The sequence below is a fragment of the Anabrus simplex genome, chromosome 8 (genome assembly GCF_040414725.1).
Source record: "Anabrus simplex isolate iqAnaSimp1 chromosome 8, ASM4041472v1, whole genome shotgun sequence".
Lineage (NCBI taxonomy): Eukaryota > Metazoa > Arthropoda > Insecta > Orthoptera > Tettigoniidae > Anabrus > Anabrus simplex.
In genome coordinates, this window is record NC_090272.1 from 233,427,779 (window position 1) to 233,450,496 (window position 22,718).

General features: G+C 39.4%; 1 protein-coding gene across 3 annotated transcripts in view; it reads left to right on the plus strand.

Annotated features, from left to right (window-relative positions):
* The window catches only part of Dora (Dorado), a 641,834-nt gene that overhangs the window by 506,614 nt on the left and 112,502 nt on the right, over positions 1-22,718 (plus strand). For all 3 annotated transcript variants that reach the window (XM_067152778.2, XM_067152780.2, XM_067152779.2), the window contains exons 11-12: positions 13,675-13,837; positions 21,717-21,873. In XM_067152778.2, the coding sequence (XP_067008879.2) occupies positions 13,675-13,837; positions 21,717-21,873 (320 nt within the window). The remainder of the gene's footprint in view (positions 1-13,674; positions 13,838-21,716; positions 21,874-22,718) is intronic.

Sequence of the window (22,718 nt, forward strand, 5' to 3'; positions counted from 1 at the left end):
TATGGTTAGCGACACTGAATAGAAACCCAACAATTAGAAAAGTAACTATAAATCACTACATTACAGGGGAGAAAGAGTAAGGTTGCACCCTTAGTGTATGGGCTTACGTGCTCAGGAGTTCTGATGTTTTGTAACATTACTGAAGTTACTTTTTCAAGTTCTAAAAAGGGGAAATTTAATTTCAAAATGTTATTATTTTATTGAAACTAAGCTATATGAATGTGATATTAAATATTTCCCTTGAATGGATTGAATGTGCTGTGGTGCTTGCTTGAGCACGTGCTCTCTGGGAGCCGTAGTGCTGCAGTAGCCTAGCCCCTCACCTCCTAACTGAAGTGTGTCGAGTCTGAATCCTGGCAAATTCAGGTCGGCGTTTCACTATGATTCGTGTGGATGAGCAGAAAGGGCATCCGTTCTTACAACCTTGGCCAAATCCTAAAATGAACCCGGGTGCTCTGCCAATCCCAAATAAATGTGTGAAGATGAACAAGGAAAACAATGAAATAGGATATCATTGTCATTATTTTTCCTTATGCATATGAGGCCAGGTCAGACCAAGGTTTTAATAGAAAAGTCAGGTTTTGGATTCCTCATAAAATTGTCCCTACACAGGCTAGCTTGTAATGTTTGCACGGTGTGGTGCGATTCATCATTGCATATCACACTTTTTGAACAATCTATGGACTTGTGACAGTGTTTATGGTTTATTGGCTGGTATTTTGAGTGTTAAACACCAGTCCTGTATTTCCTTGGTCCACAGTCATGGTGCCAACCGCAGCCAAAGTGATGTGTGACGATACCAATCTGATGTCGTATGATTTTTCCCGTGGCACCTTTTCCAATGCTCGAGAGTCTCTAGGTAAACAGATGTCGTCCATCCGGTTATGGTTTTGTTGTATTTATGTTTTCCCATTTCCACTTCACCCTGACAGTCAAGTAATGCAACTTGAGAAGGACGGGAATGGCCCTGACTAGTGTGGCAACCCACGTTCGGAGTCATTAAGCTCACTTGCTCCACAAATTTTGCCGGTATCTCGTGGAGCCTTCAGCACCAGTTGTTGTAGTTACGTGTAGACTCTAGTAATGGGTATGTGATTATGTTTGATCGGATGGTGTACAGTATTTGTACCCTTAATTTTTTGTTTAGTAGTTTTGTTAGTAATAACCTCTTTACAATGTTTTAACATTCTCAGTTTGTAATTAGTTTTGTGGCCTTTCTCTTATCCAATACACGATAACTCTTCTCTAACGGGAAACATTATCTGTTTTTCTCCTTGTGATACACTTCAGCGAGCATTGTAATGATCTTATGCATTATGCAATGAGAGGTTATAATGCCATACACACCATTAAGCGGTCTTGACAGTGTACTTCGCTATTTTGGTCTGTTGGAGAGGGAACACCTTTGTGGCATGTTGTTTCAGTATTGTTATGTTTGAGTGCCTAGATTATTGTCATAAGGTATGAACATTTTTAATGATCTATGAAATTGTTCCTGCGGGATTGTATCTTTATTTGTTCCGTAATCAAGTGTTTTTATCATGTATCATTCCTCATCGAAACTATGTTGGTTCCTTTTGGCTATGGTGACTAAATATGGACTAATAATTTATGTTATGCCCTAGGACGGACAGATATGCAGAAAAAGTTTGTAACTTTCTATCGCCTAACCTAAAATTTGTGATGTGAACTACAGTAGAAGTCCGTTATAGCGAGTGCGGCATATAACGAGAACTCTGCTATAGCGACGATTGTTTCCTGTCCCTTCAAAATTCTATATTAAACTGTGTATCGTCCTTCGGTTACAGCGAGAGCCCTATCACTGACGCATCTGTTATTACGAGCGATTGAGTGTGCACAATTTTTTACGTTACCGATATTTATGCACCCAGCGATGATATTGCTTATGATCGATTACCTTTGGCATCGTTTCCTCGCTATGTGCACTAGCGAGTTCTCTCGTCGACATTCGAAGACGATCAGATAAAAAATTAGATGTTCCCTCCATGGGAACTTAGAATTTCCATTCGAAGACGATGTCGGAGTCGATTAGTAATACCCGTCGACTCCTGTTCTGTAAAGAAAATTCTAAACGAAAGAGAACACATTTTCGTAATAAATGCGTAAATAATGTGTCCGATAACGGTTGTTAACTCGTTAAACATTAAGAATGACTAAACGACCGCTTAATTTTGAGGCTAAATACACCTCGAGATACGGCAGAGTGTTGATTTCAGAGGTTAGTTTATATTTTCTCGCGTCTGCTTAAATTACGGAAAGGCTGTTCTGAAAAATTTTAGCGAGAAGGTTATCATTACTGGCGCTTGAAGTGTGCTTTCATCATATGTATAGTACGGTTAAGTTTGGATAAGTGACGCCGTTTGGATAAGAAAACTGATACGTTTGCAACAAAATCCGATCGATCATCTTCGGTACGGTATAGTTTTCTCACTTTGTGCATTTGCGAGGTCTCTCGTCGACATTTAAAGGCAATGTTGGAATTGATTAGTAATACCCGGCGACTGCTGTTCTCTAAAGAAAACACGTTTTTGTAATAAATGCTTAAATAATGTGGCAGATAGCAGTTGTTAACTCGTTAAAAATAATGACTGAAGTAAACGATATCTTGATTTGAATGTTATATATGGAAATTAAGTAAGAATGTGATACACCTCAAGATATGGCAGAGTACATCACTCATTTCAGAGGATATTTCATATCTTCTCGCGTCCAGTTAAATTTCGGAAAGGCTATTTACATGTAAATTTTTCGCGAGTAGATTATCATTTCTCTGCATGCGTTTCAAATATGTTTTCATGAGACATATACGGTTACGTTAGGTGACGCCGTTGGAAGAAGAAAACTGAAGTGTTTGCCACAGAAACCTCTGGAGTGATACCGTATTTCTCCGAATCCAAGACTTTTCTTTCTCAGAATCTCATGCGAAAACTCAACGGGTTGTCTTGCATTTGCGGCCTAACAGTAAATTAATGGATACCACTGGCAACTACCGCGGTAACCACGTTGCTTCTTTTCACACGCGCACAAAACTCATTGACAATAAACGACCGCCTCTTTGCTACAGCCTACATCGCTAGCCGCGACAACCGGTTGTACAGTGCCTGTGTGTAACGTCACTGGATCTCAGGAAATAGTGAAGAGAGTATGGCGTTCTATGAGCTTCTACAAAAACGTTTCTCAAATCTGAAGAATGGCATCAAAACATGCGAGCCTTCGAATTCTTATTGCTGGCAAATTTTCAACTGGTTCTCGTCGATATTATGATGCAAATTTTAAGTTAATCGTTATTAAACACTCGTAACTGTAGAATAATTGTGCAGCCGCAAGAAAATACGGCATAGGCCTAACCAAAGCATATATTTAGCTTTAGCGTGAAGACAAAGAGCTAAAAAAAAATGCGTACTGTATAAAAAATGCATTCAGTGGTCCGCAACAAGGACGCTTTAAAAGAAATCGAAGATGAAATTGTGAGGTTTGTGCACGAAAAACTCAAGGCGGAATGGCCGTACCGTGGCGCAATAAACTCGTTCGTTGACTTTCAACATCCGCGATTAGGCTTATACATCGCTAGCCGGCAAGCGAGACGTGCGTGTAGCAACAGCCGGTTATAGCTGACGCTGAGTAAAAGCAAATACAGTAGGGTCTGTGTTTGGTAAAAGAAACAGTTTTATAGACAGCAATAATAGTTTCCTGATGGTTCGTCGTATTGTAGAGACGCATGGAATAGGTATTGCCGACAAATTTTCAACGGGTTCTCTTCAGCATTATGATGCCAATTTTAAGTTAATGGTAATTAAACCCGCAAAAATAAAGAATAATTGTGCAGTCGGAAAAAAAAAACGGCATGACGGAAGTTAATGTTCGGCGTCTAAAAATAGTCTAAATTGCATAGGCCTACTGTACAACAAAGGCATTCATATTATTTTACAAAGTACTGTTTGATCTTGATTTATATTTTTTGAAGGAAAAAGGGGTTCATCTTGGATTCGGAGAAATACGGTACTATATTTTTTTCAGAATGTAATTAAACATACACTTTCACGTAGTATCGCATTTTGAAAAATAACAAACAAGTAAGCCGTAGTGTGGATATCATCTGTGAAAACGCAAGTTTTGAAAAAAACTTATTGTCGTTACATACCAATTTTAATGTATATGGTGGGTTTTCCGACTTGTATACAAAAATCGGATATAACGACAAGCCGTTATAGCGAGTAAATGTTTCGCGGTTATGAATTCTCGTTATAACGGACTTCTACTGTATTTGGGTCTTTGGATGATGAACTGAGTGAGTCTAGTTTCTTTGTGCTATTCCCTGTGGTTCGGGATGTTTAGACTTTTCTGTTCTTTTCCTTGGTCAGCTTCTCTTCCCCCTTTTACTAATGCTGTTTATATTTGACGTTCATGTTTCTTGGGTATCATTTGTACTTTTCTATTTGTATTCCTTTTATATATGGTTGTAGTGTATGGTACGATTGATCATCCAGTATTCTTCTGCTTGCTTGGGGACTATGCTTTGTAATTTCATATCTTGGTGTCTCCCTTCTTGTTTTACTCTTGTATGCCACTTGTATGGCTCGTATTTTGTTGAGGTTATATTTTGAGAATATATTATATATTCCTAAACTAATAATTCTCTTGTTGCCGTTTGCAATCTTTCTTCGATTCCCTTCTCCCCGACCCTTTTCTTTTTACGAGCATTTACGAAATCCTTTTACATATTGTATTTACCATGCGCATTGGACCTCTACCTCCCAGCTGTTTTGTTCACGCTTCCCTTCCTAGCCTTGTTTTATATTTATTATTTGCTGTTATATTTGTAACTTGGCTTGGATATTGCATTATTTAGCGTTGGGTATTGCCTATGGTATTCGTGCCAAGCTGTAGGTGAGCACTTTTTATTCTAACCCAGCCTCCTATGAAACTTCGTTACTATTCAATTCAACGACATATAAGGTAGCGGTGCACTATTGCTACTGTGACAACGTTGCTGTACAAATTGGCAGCTGAACCATGTACCCTACTGTTACCCTGTAATTATGGTAACACTATCAGTACGTATTTCCAAAACCACCCTACTCTAATGGTGACAAATGATAGCAGAGAAAACCCTATATGTTACGATATTGTTGAGGAATTCACCATCGTAGAGGAATTCACCGTTCAGTTATTGAGTCCGAGACATCGTGGAACGCTTCTATAAAGATTTGCTCAAAATATATGTTGAGCAGCAGTGGCTAACTGGCCCCAAGAACTTGTTTTTGAAGCATACCCCAGTGGAGGTTCCTGATTTTCCAGGTATCTTTTCTATCCACTGTTGTGCTCTTCAGTGCATTGATCATTTTGTTATTATAGGCCTTCGAGAAATCCAAGAACCAGGTGTACACATTGCAGCTGATATCTTTGCAATGCTGGAACAACATTTTCCAGACACAGCCTCATGGTTCTGCGGAATCCAAATTGAGATTTATCCATTTCTTCACATTTCTGATAAATTCAAGTGTGAATAATTTTGAGGAATATTTTCAAGATATGACTCATCTCTTAAGGCTGATTGTTCTAAAGTTACCGCATTCTTTGGAAAGGTAATGAATGTAGATCTCAACCAGTTTTTAGGAACGAGTCCACTCATTGTGCAACTTTGTTAATGTTTCGATGCATTTGTCCATCATCATCTTCATTTCCCATTTCCAGCTTCCCGGGTCGGGTTGTGATTCAAAGACGTCCATCGCTGCCTGTCTCTCCACCACTCTTCTCCTTTTTTAAGTACGTCTTCTGGTTTTCCTCCCCTCTTCTCTATGCACTCCCACACTGAATCTGTCCACCTCTTTCGGGGTCTTCCGCATGGTCTCTTTCCTGTTAACTTCTCTGAAAAAGCTTTTTTTTTTTTTTGTACTCTCTTTTCTCCCCTTCTCATCATATTCCCATACCACTTTAGCTTTGATGTTTCTATCCTGTCTTGAAGTTTCAAGATTCCTGTCCTTTTCCTTATCTCTTCATTTCTAATTTTATCCTTTCTGGTCTTGCCCTCGATACCTCTTAGGAATTTCATCTCCACTGCCTGTATTCTACTCTCCTCTCGTTTTGTTGTAGTCCACGATCCAGCTGCATAGGTTAGTATGGGTTCATAATAGGTTGAATATAATACTCTCTTACATTTCTTCGGGACATCTTGGTTCCACAAAATACTTCTTACACTCTGGTAGAAGCTGTTTGTTTGTTGTATTCTTTTCCCAATTTCCTCGGTAATCTTTCCATCTTCTGTGATCACACTTCCCAAGTACCTGAAACTTTTAACCACTTCCAGAATTTCACTATTCAGTCTTATCTTTCCTCTTCCTTCCTTCTTTCCTTCCTTCCTTCCTTCCTTCCTTCCTTCCTTCCTTCCTTCCTTCCTTCCTTCCTTTCCCTTGTTTTATTTTTCTCTTTGTTTACTTTCATCCCAAATTTTTCTATCTCTTGATTCCATTCATCTACTTGTTTTTGCACTTCCGTTTCATCCTCACCCCATATCAGTATATCATCTGCAAACAACATGGTTTTTGTTGCCTGTCTTCCCAATCTCTGTTTAATGTTCGTATGAATTTCATCCATGACTATGATGAATAGTATGGGGTATAGTACACCTCCCTGTCAGAGACCAGTTTCAACTTTAAACCATTTTGTTTTTCCTTTGTCCTTCATGACCTGCAATATTTTTACAGGGATGTCGTCTGTCCCTGCAGCTTTTCGTCTTTTGGCAAGTTAGATTGCTCACATGACCTTGGAGATGGTTATTACATGGCTTAGAAAGACACCCAGTTCTGGCTGCTCTGGACAATTTTCATCCTTGAAGAGCTTTTGGAATATGTCTTGCTCCACTTCTAAGACCACCATGTTCATTCATGATATTTCAGGTCATACGCTATCTCTCCATGCCCTTATTTTCTCGTGTTTGTTAAGTCGATCATGCTTATCGTCGAGCTGCCCATCTCCTTAGTTTTAATGGTTAGCACTGTTAGCTGCCGTCCTTGCAGGCCAAGTTTGATTCACAGTTAAGAATGGTAGGAGGACTGGTATGTGGAGGTGTGCCAGATAAGACCTGCACCACTTCGGGACGAGGACATGAGTTTACTTATCATTGAACTGTTCTATTTCCATACAATGTTCACTCGTTCAGTTTTCTTTGTCTTCTCTAATTTTATTTCTACTTTCATTTTGAACAACTCTATAAGCGGTACGTTTCAGCTTAATTTCCCTCCTATATTCCTTGAGTCGGAGTATCTCATTGTCATTCAAGACTTCTTTGTACTGAGTACTATTTGTCACAAATTTTAGTGCCGCTACTTCATTGTGAAACTCTTCGTGCCTGGGTTTCATTAAGTCATGTTTGTATTCATAAAGTCTGCTTTTTTCTCTCTGCAGCTTTGTTCTAAGTCCACACACTACGGGTTTGTGGTCCGAATTCACATCTGCACCTGGGTATGTCTTTGCCGATAAAATACTGTTCTGGAAATGTTCGTTGATAAGAAGATAATCAATTCAATTTCTCTTCACAGTATCAGCACAATCGGATGGAGCTTTCCAGGTATACAGTCTTGTGGGTGGTAACTTAAACCAGATATTTATGATGATCAGCTTTTCCTTTCTGCAAAATTGCAACAAACGATCCCCTCTTGGATTTCTGCAGGGACCCACTATATTATCTTCTATGCCTTGACCTAGTTTTGCACTGGCCCATTGTGAGCGCTGTACCATTGCTTGTTGTTTTCTAAAAAACTTCTTCAATTTGGGCATAAAAGTCCTCATTGTCATCACTTTTGTTGCTAGTCGGTGCATAAACTTGAATGACATTAAAGGGAAAGGGTTTCATGTGCAACTTGATCATGTCTCAAGTGTGGTATGCAACAGATGACAGACGGCTGCATTCAATGAATGCCTCACCTTTGCAATGTTTTATTTCATCATTCCTAGGATAGTAAACCTTCCAATCATTCACTTCACATTCTCCCCTGCCTTTTCACCACATCTCATTGATGCCCAAAACAATATCCAGTCGCCTCATTGTATCATGGATCTTTCACGCTTTGTACGTACTCCTGACATTCCAAATACATATTTTCAAGGGTGGATTCTTGGGACCCTCTGACTATTTAAGGTATGCCCGGGCCATGGTTATTGGTTTTCCAGTCATGAGGACGCAGGTAGAGACCCTCTTCGGAGGCAGCCCTACCAAGGGAGTAGTGCCCCTGCCTATGTGAGTCCCAGAGCACACTGACCCGGTGTGTAATATCTGGTATGGGTCCCAGCTCAGGGTTACGAGTGAAGACCTCAACGGCATCTACGGCGGAGAAGGTGGACTTCGGTACGGCGGAGATGGCGGAAGGGGCATACCCGTAGCGTCTGTACTCCAGAGGAGCGGCTACGAAAGGCGCCTGTCTCCATGTTAGGGGCGGCCTAATTTTGAACCTGGCAGTAGGTATAAAATGCCTTTGGGTGTGGCGAGCCCATCGTAACAATAGCCTATATGGACAAAGCAGATATGGTGCCTCGGAAAAGGTTAGGGCGTCCCCTGCTAAAAGCGATGCGCAGCTCTTCAGGTGCTGGGGGAACTGTGAAAAATGGGCAACCAGCACCAAACTACATCAAAATTGCAACAGTTAATGTACTGACACTGACGGGAAAGACAGAAGAACTGGTTGACTTCATGATAGAAAAAGATATAGCCATACTTGGACTGTGCGAGACCAAGAAGAGGGGTACAGGGGAGATCCCACTGAGAGAAGGATACAGGCTGTATTACAGCGGAGGACCTGAAGCAAAAAATGGAGTGGCCATCATACTTAGAAGAGAAATCCAAGAATATCTGGAATATACAAAGTACGTCAGCGATAGGATGATGATGATGATGAGACTCCAGTTTGAAAATGGCGTGAAAGATCTATTTCAGTTGTATGCCTCACAAACTGGTTGCATAGATGAACATCTAGAGGACTTCTTAGAGGAAGTGGAGAGACAGATAGAAGATAAGGAAGTACTATTGATGGGAGATCTAAATGCACAAGTTGGAATGGAAAGACGAGGAAAGGAAGATGTTGTAGGGCCCTTTGGATATGGAAATGTAAATCCAGAAGGCGAGTTGTTGGTGGATTTTTGCATGAGGAATCAAATGATTGTTGGAAACACCTGGTTTAGGAAGAAGAACTGTCAGAAGATTACAAGGTATGGCTGGGGAGACAGACGGACAAAGACCATGATTGATTATATAATCATAGAGAAAGAACACCGGAAGAACCTTGTAGATGTAACAGCCATGCCTGAAGAAGCCTTTGGTGGAGATCATAGAGTTGTGATAGGAAAATTGAAAGTTGGAAAGATTGAAAAACCCCAATTAAGAAGAGAGAAAAGAATTTAAGTATGGAAGTTGAAGGAGAAAAGCATACAAGAAGAATTTCAAAGGGAAATAATACACTTGGTACCCAGGACAGAGGTGGGGAATGTTGAAGAGGAATGGAAAAGATTTAAGGAAGCACTGGTTGGATGTGCAGAAAAGGTGTGTGGTAGAACATCAGGAAATGTGAAGGACAAAGAAACACACTGGTGGAATGATAGGGTAAAGATTAAAGTGAAGGGAAAGAAAATGGCATCGAAAGCATGGAAAACATCTAAGACTGAAGAAAGTAGAAGAAAATATGTGGAGGCAAAGAATTTGGCCAAGAAAGTAGTGGAGGAAGAAAAGAGGAAAAGCTGGGCCTTATTCACACAGACATTGAGAGATGATACGCAGGGCAGCAAGAAATTACTGTATGGTATCTTAAGAAACAAAAAGAGAGATCAAGTAAACACCTGATTTGTGAAGGATGAAGGTGGCATAATTTTAACAAAGCCAGAAGAAATAAGAAATAGATGGAGAGAGTATTTTCAGAAGCTGCTGAACACAAGAACGGATGACAGTCAGTCAATGGACGACCAGGAAAGGCAATTAGTTGACGAAGAAATGGAAAAAGAAATTACAATGAATGAAATTGAAATGGCAGTAAGAAAGATGAAGAATGGAAAAACTGCTGGAATAGATGAAATTTCAGTGGAGATGATAAAGGCAGCTGGAGCTTGAAACATGCTAATTTAGCATGGTTTCTAATGTGATTATACCGATGTCTCCAAGAGTAGATATCTGGCTGTTCCTATAGTTATTGTATTTCATCCTTCTGTCGACAGAGGGCAGCTCCCTCTGTCGTGAGCGTGAAGGATCTTTTCTCGGCGAGACCTTTTGAATATCTTCTCCTTGATGTAATGTGGGCTGTTTATGCTGGGGAAAGAAGAGATGTGTCACACACACACAGGAGCGGTGTTTTTGCTTTTCTTATGGTGGTTTTATAAGTTTAAATCTATGCAAAACTGCTGCATCATTTGCATGCTTCGATGAATGATATTGACGGTAATGTAAGGTTTTAAATTTATTTGATGTATTATCTTTCTTTTTATTATGGCCGACCGAAGTCCATCTCGGTACTCGAAGCGAGAATGGCATGTGTATGAGTTGTGTAAGTGATTGTGGTGCGTCAAAATCTGGTCTCTGATTACTGTATTCTAAATGAATTTCTCGATGAAACATTTTGCCATTATTTGGAGGTATGGTCTGTGTGTCGGCCAGGTCTATTCTAGCCGTACACAGTATGTAGGTGATGGATCTACGCGATACCGTGGGGTCACAAACGTCCTACTGTCATTTGCCCTAGGTGGGCTATATATCTACTACTGACGTGAGACCTTATTGATGAAATGTTGAACTGCGCTCCACGAGTTGCCTTGATTTTATTTACTCGCACCAATCTGCCGGAATTATTTGCCTTTGGGGGCAAAAGGATCGCGTGATTGAATGTATGTGTAGATGAATGAGCTGAGTGCCAAGATGACGTATCGGTCTGTTGAATTTATGCCTATTTGTTCCCTATCGTGCCTCTTTTCTCCTGGGTGCGAAGTCCTTATTTTATATGGTGTGCATCCTTGTTGTTTACGACCTGGAGCTCGCCATGTTGGTTTATTTATTTCATGGCCGTGTGCAGGTCCATGTTTTCTGTTATTGTTTTGCTTTGCGTTCATTGCTCCATGGAGCATTGTCTTTGCCCCTCGTGGATTATTTCCTTGGTCCGGCAGTTTTCTGATTTAATCACTTTATTATTTTATCTGCTCCTTGGTGTGTGGAATCAATATGAGAGGGGTATTGTTAAAATAAGTTGGGATATTGAAAATGACTCCCACGCTTGGAATTGCGTTTCTATTCCTCGCCGAAGGAAAGATTGAATAAAGATTGAGTTAATGATATTCAGCTCGCAGTTTTTAGTAGCGAGGTCAGTGGTGGAATAAATGCTATCATCTCAAGAGTAACTGTGCCCTATGCATGTAAGAAAAGATGAGGTCACAAGACCTTGGTACGATTATCTTTTGGGCTGACGCCGAATATGTATGTATTACCTTGTTATTATTACTGGTTATTTCATCTAATTAATCCCTTTGATTTACGTTACATTACAATAAATTCTCATCTATCATTTATAACGATTTTTACTCGTAGTAGTGTTAGTTGTTAGCTTTAATTGTTTGAGGAGAATAACGTTTTCAGCTCAGGGCTATGTATTTCGCCCTTCCTGATCGGGGATCCACGGCAAATTTGTTTCCCTACGATGGTCGTGATTCACTACGTGTGTCCTTTAGTTTGGGAGGGTGTGGCTCAAGCTGTAGGCCTGCAGTGGACATATCGGGTTCTCAGGAATGTCTGGGAGAATTAGGAGGTCCCTGAGGATTGGCAGAAAGGAATAATCATCCCAATTTTCAAGAAAGGTGATAAGAAAGTTTTGAAGAACTACAGGGGAATTACTCTAATATCCCATGTTGCTAAGATAATGGAAAGGATACTGGAAAGTAGAATAAGGTTGAGGGTTGAGAAACAGATACAGGAAAATCAGTTTGGTTTCAGAAGTGGAAGGTCAACAATAGAGCCCATTTTCATTATGAGACAACTAATGGAAAAGCATTGGGAGTACGGGAATGATATGGTGATGACATTCATTGATATTGTAAAGGCATATGACAGTGTCCCTAGGACGAAAGTTTGGGACATTCTGGTGCAAAAAGGAATTGGACAGGGATTAATAAAAATGATCATGGCATTGTATAAGGAATGTTGTAGTTGCGTGCAAACACAAGTTGGCAGGACAAGTTGGTTCAAAATAACTAGTGGGCTGAGACAGGGAAATGTTCTATCACCGATCCTGTTTACAATAGTAATGGATGACATCATGAGAACAGCAAAAGCAGCATATGGAGGAAGAGAAATGAACATGATGTTATTTGCAGATGATATTGTGATTTGGGGAGAAGACAACAGGAAGGTTCAAGAACAGTTGAATGTGGTGAATGGGAAGATTGAAGAGTGTGGATTGAAAATAAGTGTAGAAAAGAGTAAAACTCTTGTTATGACTAGAGGGGAGAAAGAAGGGAAAGGTCAGATTAGACTTGCAGAGAAGCCCCTGGAAGTAGTGGAAACGTTTAAATACCTGGGGAGTGAATTAATGGAGAATGCTCGACTGGATGCTGAGATTATTAAAAGGATTCAAGCTGGAAGTTGTTTCTGTCATAGTGTAAGAAATATGTTATGGGACAAAGATGTGCCAATGGAAGCAAAGGATACTATGTACAAGATGTATTACGTACCCATAACAACTTACGGAGCAGAAACTTGGACAATGACAAAGAAGGATGAGAGTCGAATACAGGCAGCCGAAATGAAATTCTTGAGGAGTATGATACAGAAGAGTAGACGAGACAAAATAAGGAATGAGAAAATCCGGGAAAAAATTGGAGTGGAAAAATGAATGATAGAATAGAGAAGAGCCGACTAAGATGGTTTGGGCACATAAAGCGAATGAGCGACGAAAGAATGCCAAAAAGGGTGATGGAAATGCAAATCCAAGGAAGGAGAGGCCGTGGACGACCACGATTGAGATGGAAGGATACCATCCAACGCAGCATTATAGAAAGAAACCTGGACTGGGACACAGTGTTGGAGGAGGAGTGGTGGAAAGACCGAAGAAAGTGGAGAGGAACCATATTTGCCCCTACCCGGCTACAGCTGGATAAAGGGAAATGATGATGATGATGATGATGATGATGAGGACGCAGTGTTTTCCCATTGTGTCACAGCACCCGGACCATACCGCTTGATGCAAGCTCTGCCCAGAGCAGTGCAATCTCCGAAACTTGGGAATATATTCTTCTCTTTGACCTGAAGCTGGTAGCGATTGCGCTGCTGCCCGCGATTGGATGCATTACGGTGGCATTTCCTCTAACTGCGGGACCTGAGACGCCCCCAGAGCTGATGAGTTATTTACTGCCTCTGGATGCTCTGCAGTACAGTATACTCCATTTTGTAGCAGGATTACCTGCCTAGAGATACAGATATGGCCACCCTGGCACTAACCTCTGGAGGTCTTTCTGTGACATATGAGGATCAGATATTGTACTGTAGGATTTTTAATGTTGCATATTTACTTATGAGAGTTTTTCACTTGTAAAGATGATTCCTTTTTATAGAAATGCTCCACTTTTGACTTCTATAAGGTACGCTTATGTTTGTTTCTGAGTACAAATGAAAAGATGCTTCTATTGTTTCAGCTTCAAATATCCGAGATGTTCGATGTCAGCTGCTAACCCCTGCAGTACGTCATCCGACTGATGAAATTCTTGGGTTTGAAGCAGCAGTTGCTGCTTTGGGCTTGAAGGCTAATGTTTCAGAAGCTGATCACCCTCTGCTTTGTGAGGGAACACGTCGCCAGAGGTTTGATGTGTTAAAATTTTATCATTACATCCTGTACTAACTGAATGTTAAAAAATATTGTCTGCAGTACAGCAGACTTACTGTACGAAATAGGCAAAGGCTTTTTAATATTTAATCTTTCTGAGAAACAAATGTAGGAAATTATATCTTCCCTCTGTATTGTAAGAATTTGGAGTCTTAGTTGATGGACATTGTATTGCCTTTTCCACATATTATGGTGGTTACCAGAGCTGTTGGAGGTGCTCTTGGTCCACTGTTATGGTGTAGGAATTGTGTTAGCTCACACCCTGCGCTGTGATGTGATCTAATCTTTCTGCTTTGAAGTTTTCTAATATTTAAGCATTGTAATTTAAGTACAGAGAAATAATAATTTGAGACTTTTCTTCAATTTGAAACAATATTCTGCACCTCTTTAAATGCTATAGGAGTCTGCACTGGCAACTCTGTCACCTAATAGCCAATAGGAATCTGTGAGTGATCATTTTATTCACTCTTGCCAAATATGTCATATTCTCTCCTATCAGACTATAACTGATGCAATGACACATTAAAGATGCACATTATAGAATTCCACAAAATGAAAACAATCATTTCAACATTGACAGAGCTGTGTCTAACCTTTACAAGTAACTTTTACTTGTTATTTTTCTTTTCCAGTATGACAGTGTTGCTTGTGTTTTGTTCATTTTGAACTAACTATTGGGCAGAAACTCTTAAGAGTACAATGCAGAGGTAAGGAATAAGTGAGAATGATGAAAGTCATACGTAGGCCCTTGTTGAAGGGATTAGTTATATAGTATGACCTAGAATTGCCATTTATAATATCAATGGATTCTTCCTGAATTTTTAAATGTGACGCTCTCCAGGAAAACATACTTTAAGTTCAGCCTTGCCAACCCGTTACTACCGTATAATTCTGCTGTTACCAAAACTATTCTGCTACTTTCTATCACTTGATTGAAAATGTGCTAAATATCAGTGATGCATAATTAATTGTTTTCTTTTGTATCCATACTTGGTTGCCTTTAAAAGCTATAGGAGCATGATAATTACATGTATTCATGGAATTCTGCATTGTTCATGTAGCATTTGTTGTTATTCCTTTGTTTAACCTGCCCTTTCTTCTGTTCAGTCAGTATAGCAATAAGAAAAAGACAGTATACTTGCAGAACAGGAAATGTTGTTTTAAGTCGCTCGGCAAGATTTAAAGGATCAGCAAACAAACGTGCTGTGGGTGAGAAATGTTAATTTTTTAAAATTTCAGTGCCATCTTTTAGACTACATGTTAGTAGCATCAACAGCGTTTTCACTGCACTGGAATGTTTCTAAAAAGCCCTTGCACATTAGCAAAACCATACCTTAAGTCGCTAATGCTAAATTCCTATTGCCATTCCTGTGGGTTCTTTGATGAAGTTGGGCATGAATAATTGGCCCAGCCCATCTTGCCAGACATTTCATCTCTATTTTTAGTCATTCTTTTTTTGTTGTCTTGCTTGTAATAGTCCGCTATCAAGACAGTTCTGTTCTGAATAAGCATTTCATATTCAATACCAGAGCAAGTTTTCATTTTAGTAGCATACATAAGTACCAATTCAATCAAGGAAACAGGGGTTATTAGAAATGGTTACAGATGTTTGTTTGGTCCCACTGCTTTTGTCAAGACTGACAAGGCTTGTTTTCGAGATGTGTAACTTCCTAAAACAACAGGTATTGGGTGATCGAAAATCCTAATGTAACTCACGAGTAACCCCTGTGTGACCGAAAGTTCAGTGTGTGTTCTGTGCTGTAATTGCAAAAGACGTTCTTGGTTCAATATTCGACTCCACAGTCAACATGGTTCTTGGATAAATTTTATCCCCATCTAACAAAAGAGTATTACACCACTTGACCCATTTGACGTGATGTTCACGCAAGCATTGGTCAGGCTTTCAGGTTTAATGATGAGACTTTCACACGCCGTACCAAGTCACCTGTACGACTCTGTAAGTCTCTGCAAGGGTTTCCCTTTTGCGAACTTCTATGAATAAAACAGGAATGTGACTTGTTTACAGCTCTCGTTCTAAGAACTTGTACCATTATTTATTGTCCAGTTGTGTCCTCTGAAAGCACAAATATTTCATCTGGTGTCAGCCAATCTCCTAGTCATGGCTCCATGCATAGTAAAGGCCATTGACAGCAATGCTGTTGTTGAGATAATTGGAAGCATTTTATACAGTGGTTCAGAGGACAGCGATGGTAGTAATAATAATAATAATAATAATAATAATATATATATATTTTTTTTGCGAGGGAGTGTGGAAAGTCTTTCATAAGACGCTTGTGTGGGTCTGCACTCAACAAGTGTGTGGAGGAGATTCTTACCCACTAAAAACCACACTCCCTTTTCCCACGACGTTTATCTCCGCCCCGGAAACCGCTCTCGCATTACTTCAGGACGGATGTCGTGCTTAATGCATCTTGTGCTTCATCTTCCTTCTTCTGCTTTACTGTATGTCGTAATCATCCAGGTCCTTCTTCTTCTGACGCAGAATATTTTCTACGTAAACTGCCACCTGGTCCCAAGATTCTTGACTTCGTAGCGTTACTGACACGATCCCTTCTGGCGTCATTTCTCCCTGCATAACTTCTAAGTATCTTCTTTGTGGCAGCCAATGAATTTAATAAGGCCACGGAAAAGGAGAATAGAGAAAATTTTAATAGAGCACTTAAAGGTGCTCTTGGACATGATGGCGAAGTAAAGGTTTTGACGCCTAGAACTACATTGGAAATTCGGGATATGGACTGTACCACCACTATTTCCGACGTAGAGGAGGCTGTAAGACGAGAATTAGAAAATCCTAATCAAGAATTGAAGGTCTCAATCACAATTCCGAACAGCAGGGGACAAAAACTCGCCAATGTGGAGATGATGATGATAATAATAATAATAATAATAATAATAATAATAATAATAATAATAATAATAATAATAATAATAATAATAAAAATAAAAATATGAAAATGGCAGTTCATCTGATACAAGTGACTGTGAAATCGTACCTAAAGCCCCACGTACGGAAGCAAAACATAGTGACTAGGTGTTGGTTAGCAATAGTGATATACAACCAATTATTCTTCACTTTTCAGACTCTCCAGGGGTGTCAGGAGAACTGAAGGACAAATATTTAGACAATTTTGTATCACAATTTTTCTGTGTTTTTGGAGTTTATGGACCCATTGTTTTCCCATATTGTGTGGGAAACGTATATTAATGCTGCAGAACAATTATCGGACCCAGTTAGGGGGGAAAAAAAAAAAAAATAGATGATGACAAGCAGTTCAACACTAATGAGGATGAAATTAAGGTCTACATTGCCCTCTGCATTCTAATGTCCTAGGTTTGTAAGCCTAGCATACAATTACCTTATTTATTCATGTATTAGACCCCCTCGCATATTAGATTAAGAAAAATCAAATAATCTGTTAGATGGAACAAAGTCTATACATGTTTCAGCCTATTCTCAAGGCCATCTTCAGTAGCTGAACAATTACTACATAGAACAAAAACAAATTAAAAATCTTGATGAAGTGAAATGACAATGATCATAATTAATGAATTAAAAAACATATTGAGGTACACAGTCCTCTTGTCTGATAGGTCATTCTTGATTGACAAACAAAACTTGCTGACTGTTAAAATGAAACACTGTGCTGACGTCAATGTGACTTGAGACTGACAAGGTCGTTTCCACTCGATTCAACAACTTTTATTACAAATATTACACACTTTTTAATCCACGTTATTGACGGTCTCACTACACTGCCCAGCATAGTGTTTCGTTTTAACAATCAACAAGTATTATTTGTCAATCAAGAACGACATATCAGACGAGAGGACTTTGTACCTCAATATGTTTCTTAATTCATTAATCACGATCATTGTCATTTCACTTCATCAAGATTTTTAATTTGTTTTTGTGTTATGTAATAATTGTTCCGCTACTGAAGATGGCCTTGAGAATAGGCTGAAACATGTATAGACTTTGTTCCATCTAACAGGTGATTTGATTTGTATTGATAAGGAGGATTTTATAAATACTTTTATTTGTAAATTAGATTATGAAAATGAAAATATAAAACTTGCTTACAAGACTCCCTCAACGTAATTTGTCAGAGAACAACGAGAACAACGATTTTGCTTCAAAGTGGGTACGAACCTTGCTGCAGCTCTGATGACATCACACAAGCTCTTGAATAGTTTCGTCCATACGACCCGTGCAATGCAGACACACGTCAAAGTCATGCGGTGCATCTGTGTTTTGTAGTTAAGAAATATCCGCCTCCATAGCGTAGGCCTACTGCAGCTCTGATGTTGCACAAATAGGTGAATAGTTTCGTGTCCGACCCACACAATGCGAACACGCTGCCTGCTTTTGTAGTTAAGAATGACCACCAGCATAATGGTTAGCACAATTAGCTGCCGTTCTCAAGGGCCTGAGTTCGGTTTCCATTGCCACACTGCCAGAGATTTAAGAATGGCAGGAACGTTGATTTGTGGTAAAATCGGTGCATGCAGCTCCGCTCCATTGGGGGTGTGCCTAAAGAGAGCTGCACCACTACAGCAGGCAAGATCATTAACAAAGTGATCGTTCAATATCTCGTAACTTGGACCAATATACATAATTTTTGGAAAGAAGTAGGTTTAAAATGTGATGAAAACAATCTATTCATAGTGATTGTTTTACTTGGTAACATACCTAATTAATAATAATAATAATAATAATAATAATAATGATAATAATAATACGACTAGGACGACCCAAAGTTGGTATTAAGATATCATGCCTCGCTTTTGCAGATGACCTGGCCATACTGACAGATGATGTAGTCACAGCCGTTAAACAAATTGAAACCCTTAGCGAATGTGCTGGAAAGGTTGGCCTACAAATTTCTTTTGAAAAGACCAAGTTCCTCTGTTCAAAACTTGACATCCAAAATTTGAACACGACATATGGGCAAATCAACCGAGTACCACACTTCAAGTACTTGGGAGAAATACTTGAACCACCCGGAGGCGTGAAGGCTGCCCAGAAAATTTGCCTACAAAAATTTTGGAAAGCGTATGTTAGGGTTCACAACATATACAATAAAAAGTGCTTGTCCTGCCATGCAAAGATCAGACACTATAATACAATAATCAAGCCCGAAGTCTTATATGCCAGCAAGACCCTTACACTAAATGGGAAAAGGAACCTAGAAAACATTTTAAAAGAAGAAAGAAGAATCCTGAGGAAAATTCTCGGCCCCCGAAAAACAGAAGATGGATGTAGACTGAGGTCACGCAAAGTGACGGAAGAGTTTTCCAACATTGCAGCTGACATCCGTAAATACGTCTGATATTTTAGGGGCACATCCACAGACTGCCGGCAAGTAGACTGACACACAAGATTCTCACCTACATAGAACATCTAAAAAATATTCTATGGGTACTGGAAGTGAAGAAGGATCTGGAAAAAGCCCAGATGAACTCAAATGACACCGCAGACAGAAACCTCTATAAGAAAAAAATTAATGAATGGAAAGTACAACCAGAGAACGAAGTGAAAAACAAGACTGGAGCAAAGTGGACAGAAGAACGAAAAAGGATCCACAGAGAAAGGATGAGAGCTGTCTGGCAACTCAGAAAATAGAATCGTTAGAGCTTTGCATGATCCATTGGGTCCATATACACATAATAATAATAATAATATTGATTTTAAATCCCCACTAACTACTTTCATGATTTTTGTAGACGTCAAACAAAACATACTGTGCATTCTTTGGTGTGTTGATACGCTTTCTACAGCACGGCTTTATTCGGAAGGGGTGGCTTCTGCTACACACACCAACTGAGAATAACAAAGACCATCTCCAGGAACCATTTGCGAATAGATTCTCACTGTTTGGACTCTTAGTCGGGAACAAAACTATTTTTAAAAGTTTTAAAAAGACGGGATCTTGAATGCTCTTGATGGCAGTGCATGGCTGACGAGATGGCAGTGAAGGTGATGACATTTGGAATGACTACACGCCAGTAGGAGGGAAGTTGGCAGCATAAGACGATGATTATTCAAATGAAAGCCGTTATCAGGTTCACTGTGTGGAAGACCTACTGCTCAGTTGACAGAGACAAATGACTGGCCATTAAGTTCTTTTGATTAATATTACATAATATGATAATAAGATACCCTTATCCCTTTTTTCTTCGGGGTGCAGTATGAAGTGAGAATCTTCATAGTGAGTTTGTACGACCGAATGCCCTTCGTGACGTAAACCTCATCCGAGGAGTTAATGAGGTGAAACGAATGACGTGATAAGAGAGTAACTAAAACTGAATATATTTACTGTACATGTAGGCCTAAAAGTCCTGTGTTCACCATTTATTGTCTTTTTAAATTTAAAAAATACTGCCTTCCAATGAGAATAGCCAGTGAAACTCAGAATACATTGATAAGTTTGTTAAAGAACAGTGTAGAATGTTTACATGTAGAATGTATAGCTCTTTATAGCCTAGAAGTAGTGTGATCACTGCACAAAATGAGGTTATCGCATATTAGACCCCCCTTATTTCTTTGGCTGTAAAAGTGGGGGGAAAAGGGGGTATAATATGCGAGTCAGTACTGTATATTGGAGTAGAGATATATGTATTAAGACAGCAAAATGTGTGTGTGAAGTGCCCCTACATATACCCAAATGTTTAGAGGTTCACCACACAAAATCTTCATTCTGACAACATTGTTAGTGAGTTACAATTATTTTGAATGCTTCACTGAACACTGAGCATGAAATTCTTGTTGCTGTTCCATTAATGGCAATTATTTCAGAGCAGTGCACAGTAGTTCTGACCGGATGGCTTACTCATGTTGAGGGCGACTTAAATCCGATTTCTTAGTGAGCGCACAGGAACATTAAACCTGAAGCAATTAATACTTGCATTGTCAACTGTAGCAGAATTTTATTGTACATAGCAGAATTGAGGTTTTGGATCAGAGAACATTATAACTGGGATAAAATGTCGCATATCTTCTGGTAATAAGATCTTTATTGCTGAACAGACTGTGAGTAGAGGTTTGTGGCTACTGCAGTCATCAGACTTGTCTTTTGTTAATGGGGATACTTGAAGGGAAAAGCATACAAGCATGATCCCCATACTATTGAGAACTCGAAGATAGTATTGGGAATAGCAACCGCAGTATCACTTGTATGAGCAGAGAAGTTTGGTACTGTTGAAGGTCATTTGTTATGAATTGTAATACAGACAGTGTCATATTTTATTGCATTACTTTTGGTAAAGGTTTGCTTTCAAACCGAGTGAGTTGAGATGGGTTGATTGTTCACGCCCGACCCTGTGTTCCTGTGTAAACAGCAAGTATTGGGACGGAACAAACAAGTATATGGAAGCAGCAAAGCTTGTTATCTAGGGCACATGTTTTACTCACTAAAGTTCTCTTGCTATCTATGCAAGAGGCTGTCGCACCGCTACTGTGCAGGGACATCCCCTGTTTAGACAAAAGTGAGAGAAAGTTGATTTAGATCATTGTAACTCTTTTCGCAGAGCTGCCACGAGTCCTGACTATTTTCAGGATTTTCATAATTGCTTTTTATCACATCTTGACTTTGAAAATGATGTGAATGTCAGTGAATGTGACTCAAAATATAAAATTAAAAAATGACATTTTTTGACTTAAGTTATCATTTCCTGGTGACCGTCACGTATATTTTGTAAATTGTATGTACTATGTTAGAGAAGTCGGAAGTTCTGGAGTGGTGACTCACCTCTGAGGAATTCTGAATTTTACATTGGTTCATACTGACAAGTGGTTTCTTTAGCTTTATTTTAAATTCCCTTGTTCATTTCCAGAGGTGATCTCGCTATTGCCCTTCTGGTAAATTACAAGGATGATCCTAATAAGATAGCAAGGATTATGGACAAGCTACTAGATAGAGAGGTCCATCAGTTGATCAAGACCCCCATCATGAGCAGCTATTACTCCAGTAACCCTCCTACCAAAAGTCAGGTAAGTTACAATTAGGTTAACTTGTTTCATTACAACAAACATTTGCGTATATAATTATAGGTGGGCCAGCATAAGGTTGCACAGGACAGCTGCTCAAAATGTTGGTCACACTACAATGGCACACAAAGCGATATTGTTGCCACTACAACAGCTGATTGCATGAAACTTCAGAAACATAGGAGAAATGCTTTTAACCCATTCATTTGGCGAGCTGTGGTCACACGCGGTGTTTTGGCGCATGAATCAAATGACGAGCTCAGCTCATAGTGACGCGGTATCTTGTTTATCTTTGTATATTAATTCACTTTGCAATGTAAGCTCTCACAATACACACTGCAAGGAACTAGAGGTATGCAGTGTTGGTCATCAATGCTGGCTCTAATTCTGTGTGACACTGGGATTGTTGAACACCACTTTATTTTCATCGATATTCAGTTTTCATTGTGTAGTAGAACCGGCATCGCGGTAATGACGATGAGAGTTGAATGCATTTGCAGACAGTGTTTTAGATGGCGATTATGGCAATAATGACTTTGGGAAAATGAATCAGAGTTTCAGGGTAGTGATAGCAACACTGAAAGTTACTGGAGTGCAAAAGAGCATTGAAGAAAGCGTGAGGGAAAGTGCTGCACCAAGTTCTTCCAAACACACGTGGCCGGTAACACAAAAGAACCGAAGTGATTGCAAATGGGAGAATAAAGATAATAATCTTTATGTACACTGACTGGCAAAATTGAAGTATCACTTGAATTCTCAAAGGAAAAAGCATGTTAAATTGTGAAACAATTGTTTTATTATTTACATTAATGGTAGCAATAACAGACGAAATAACATTACTTTGATCA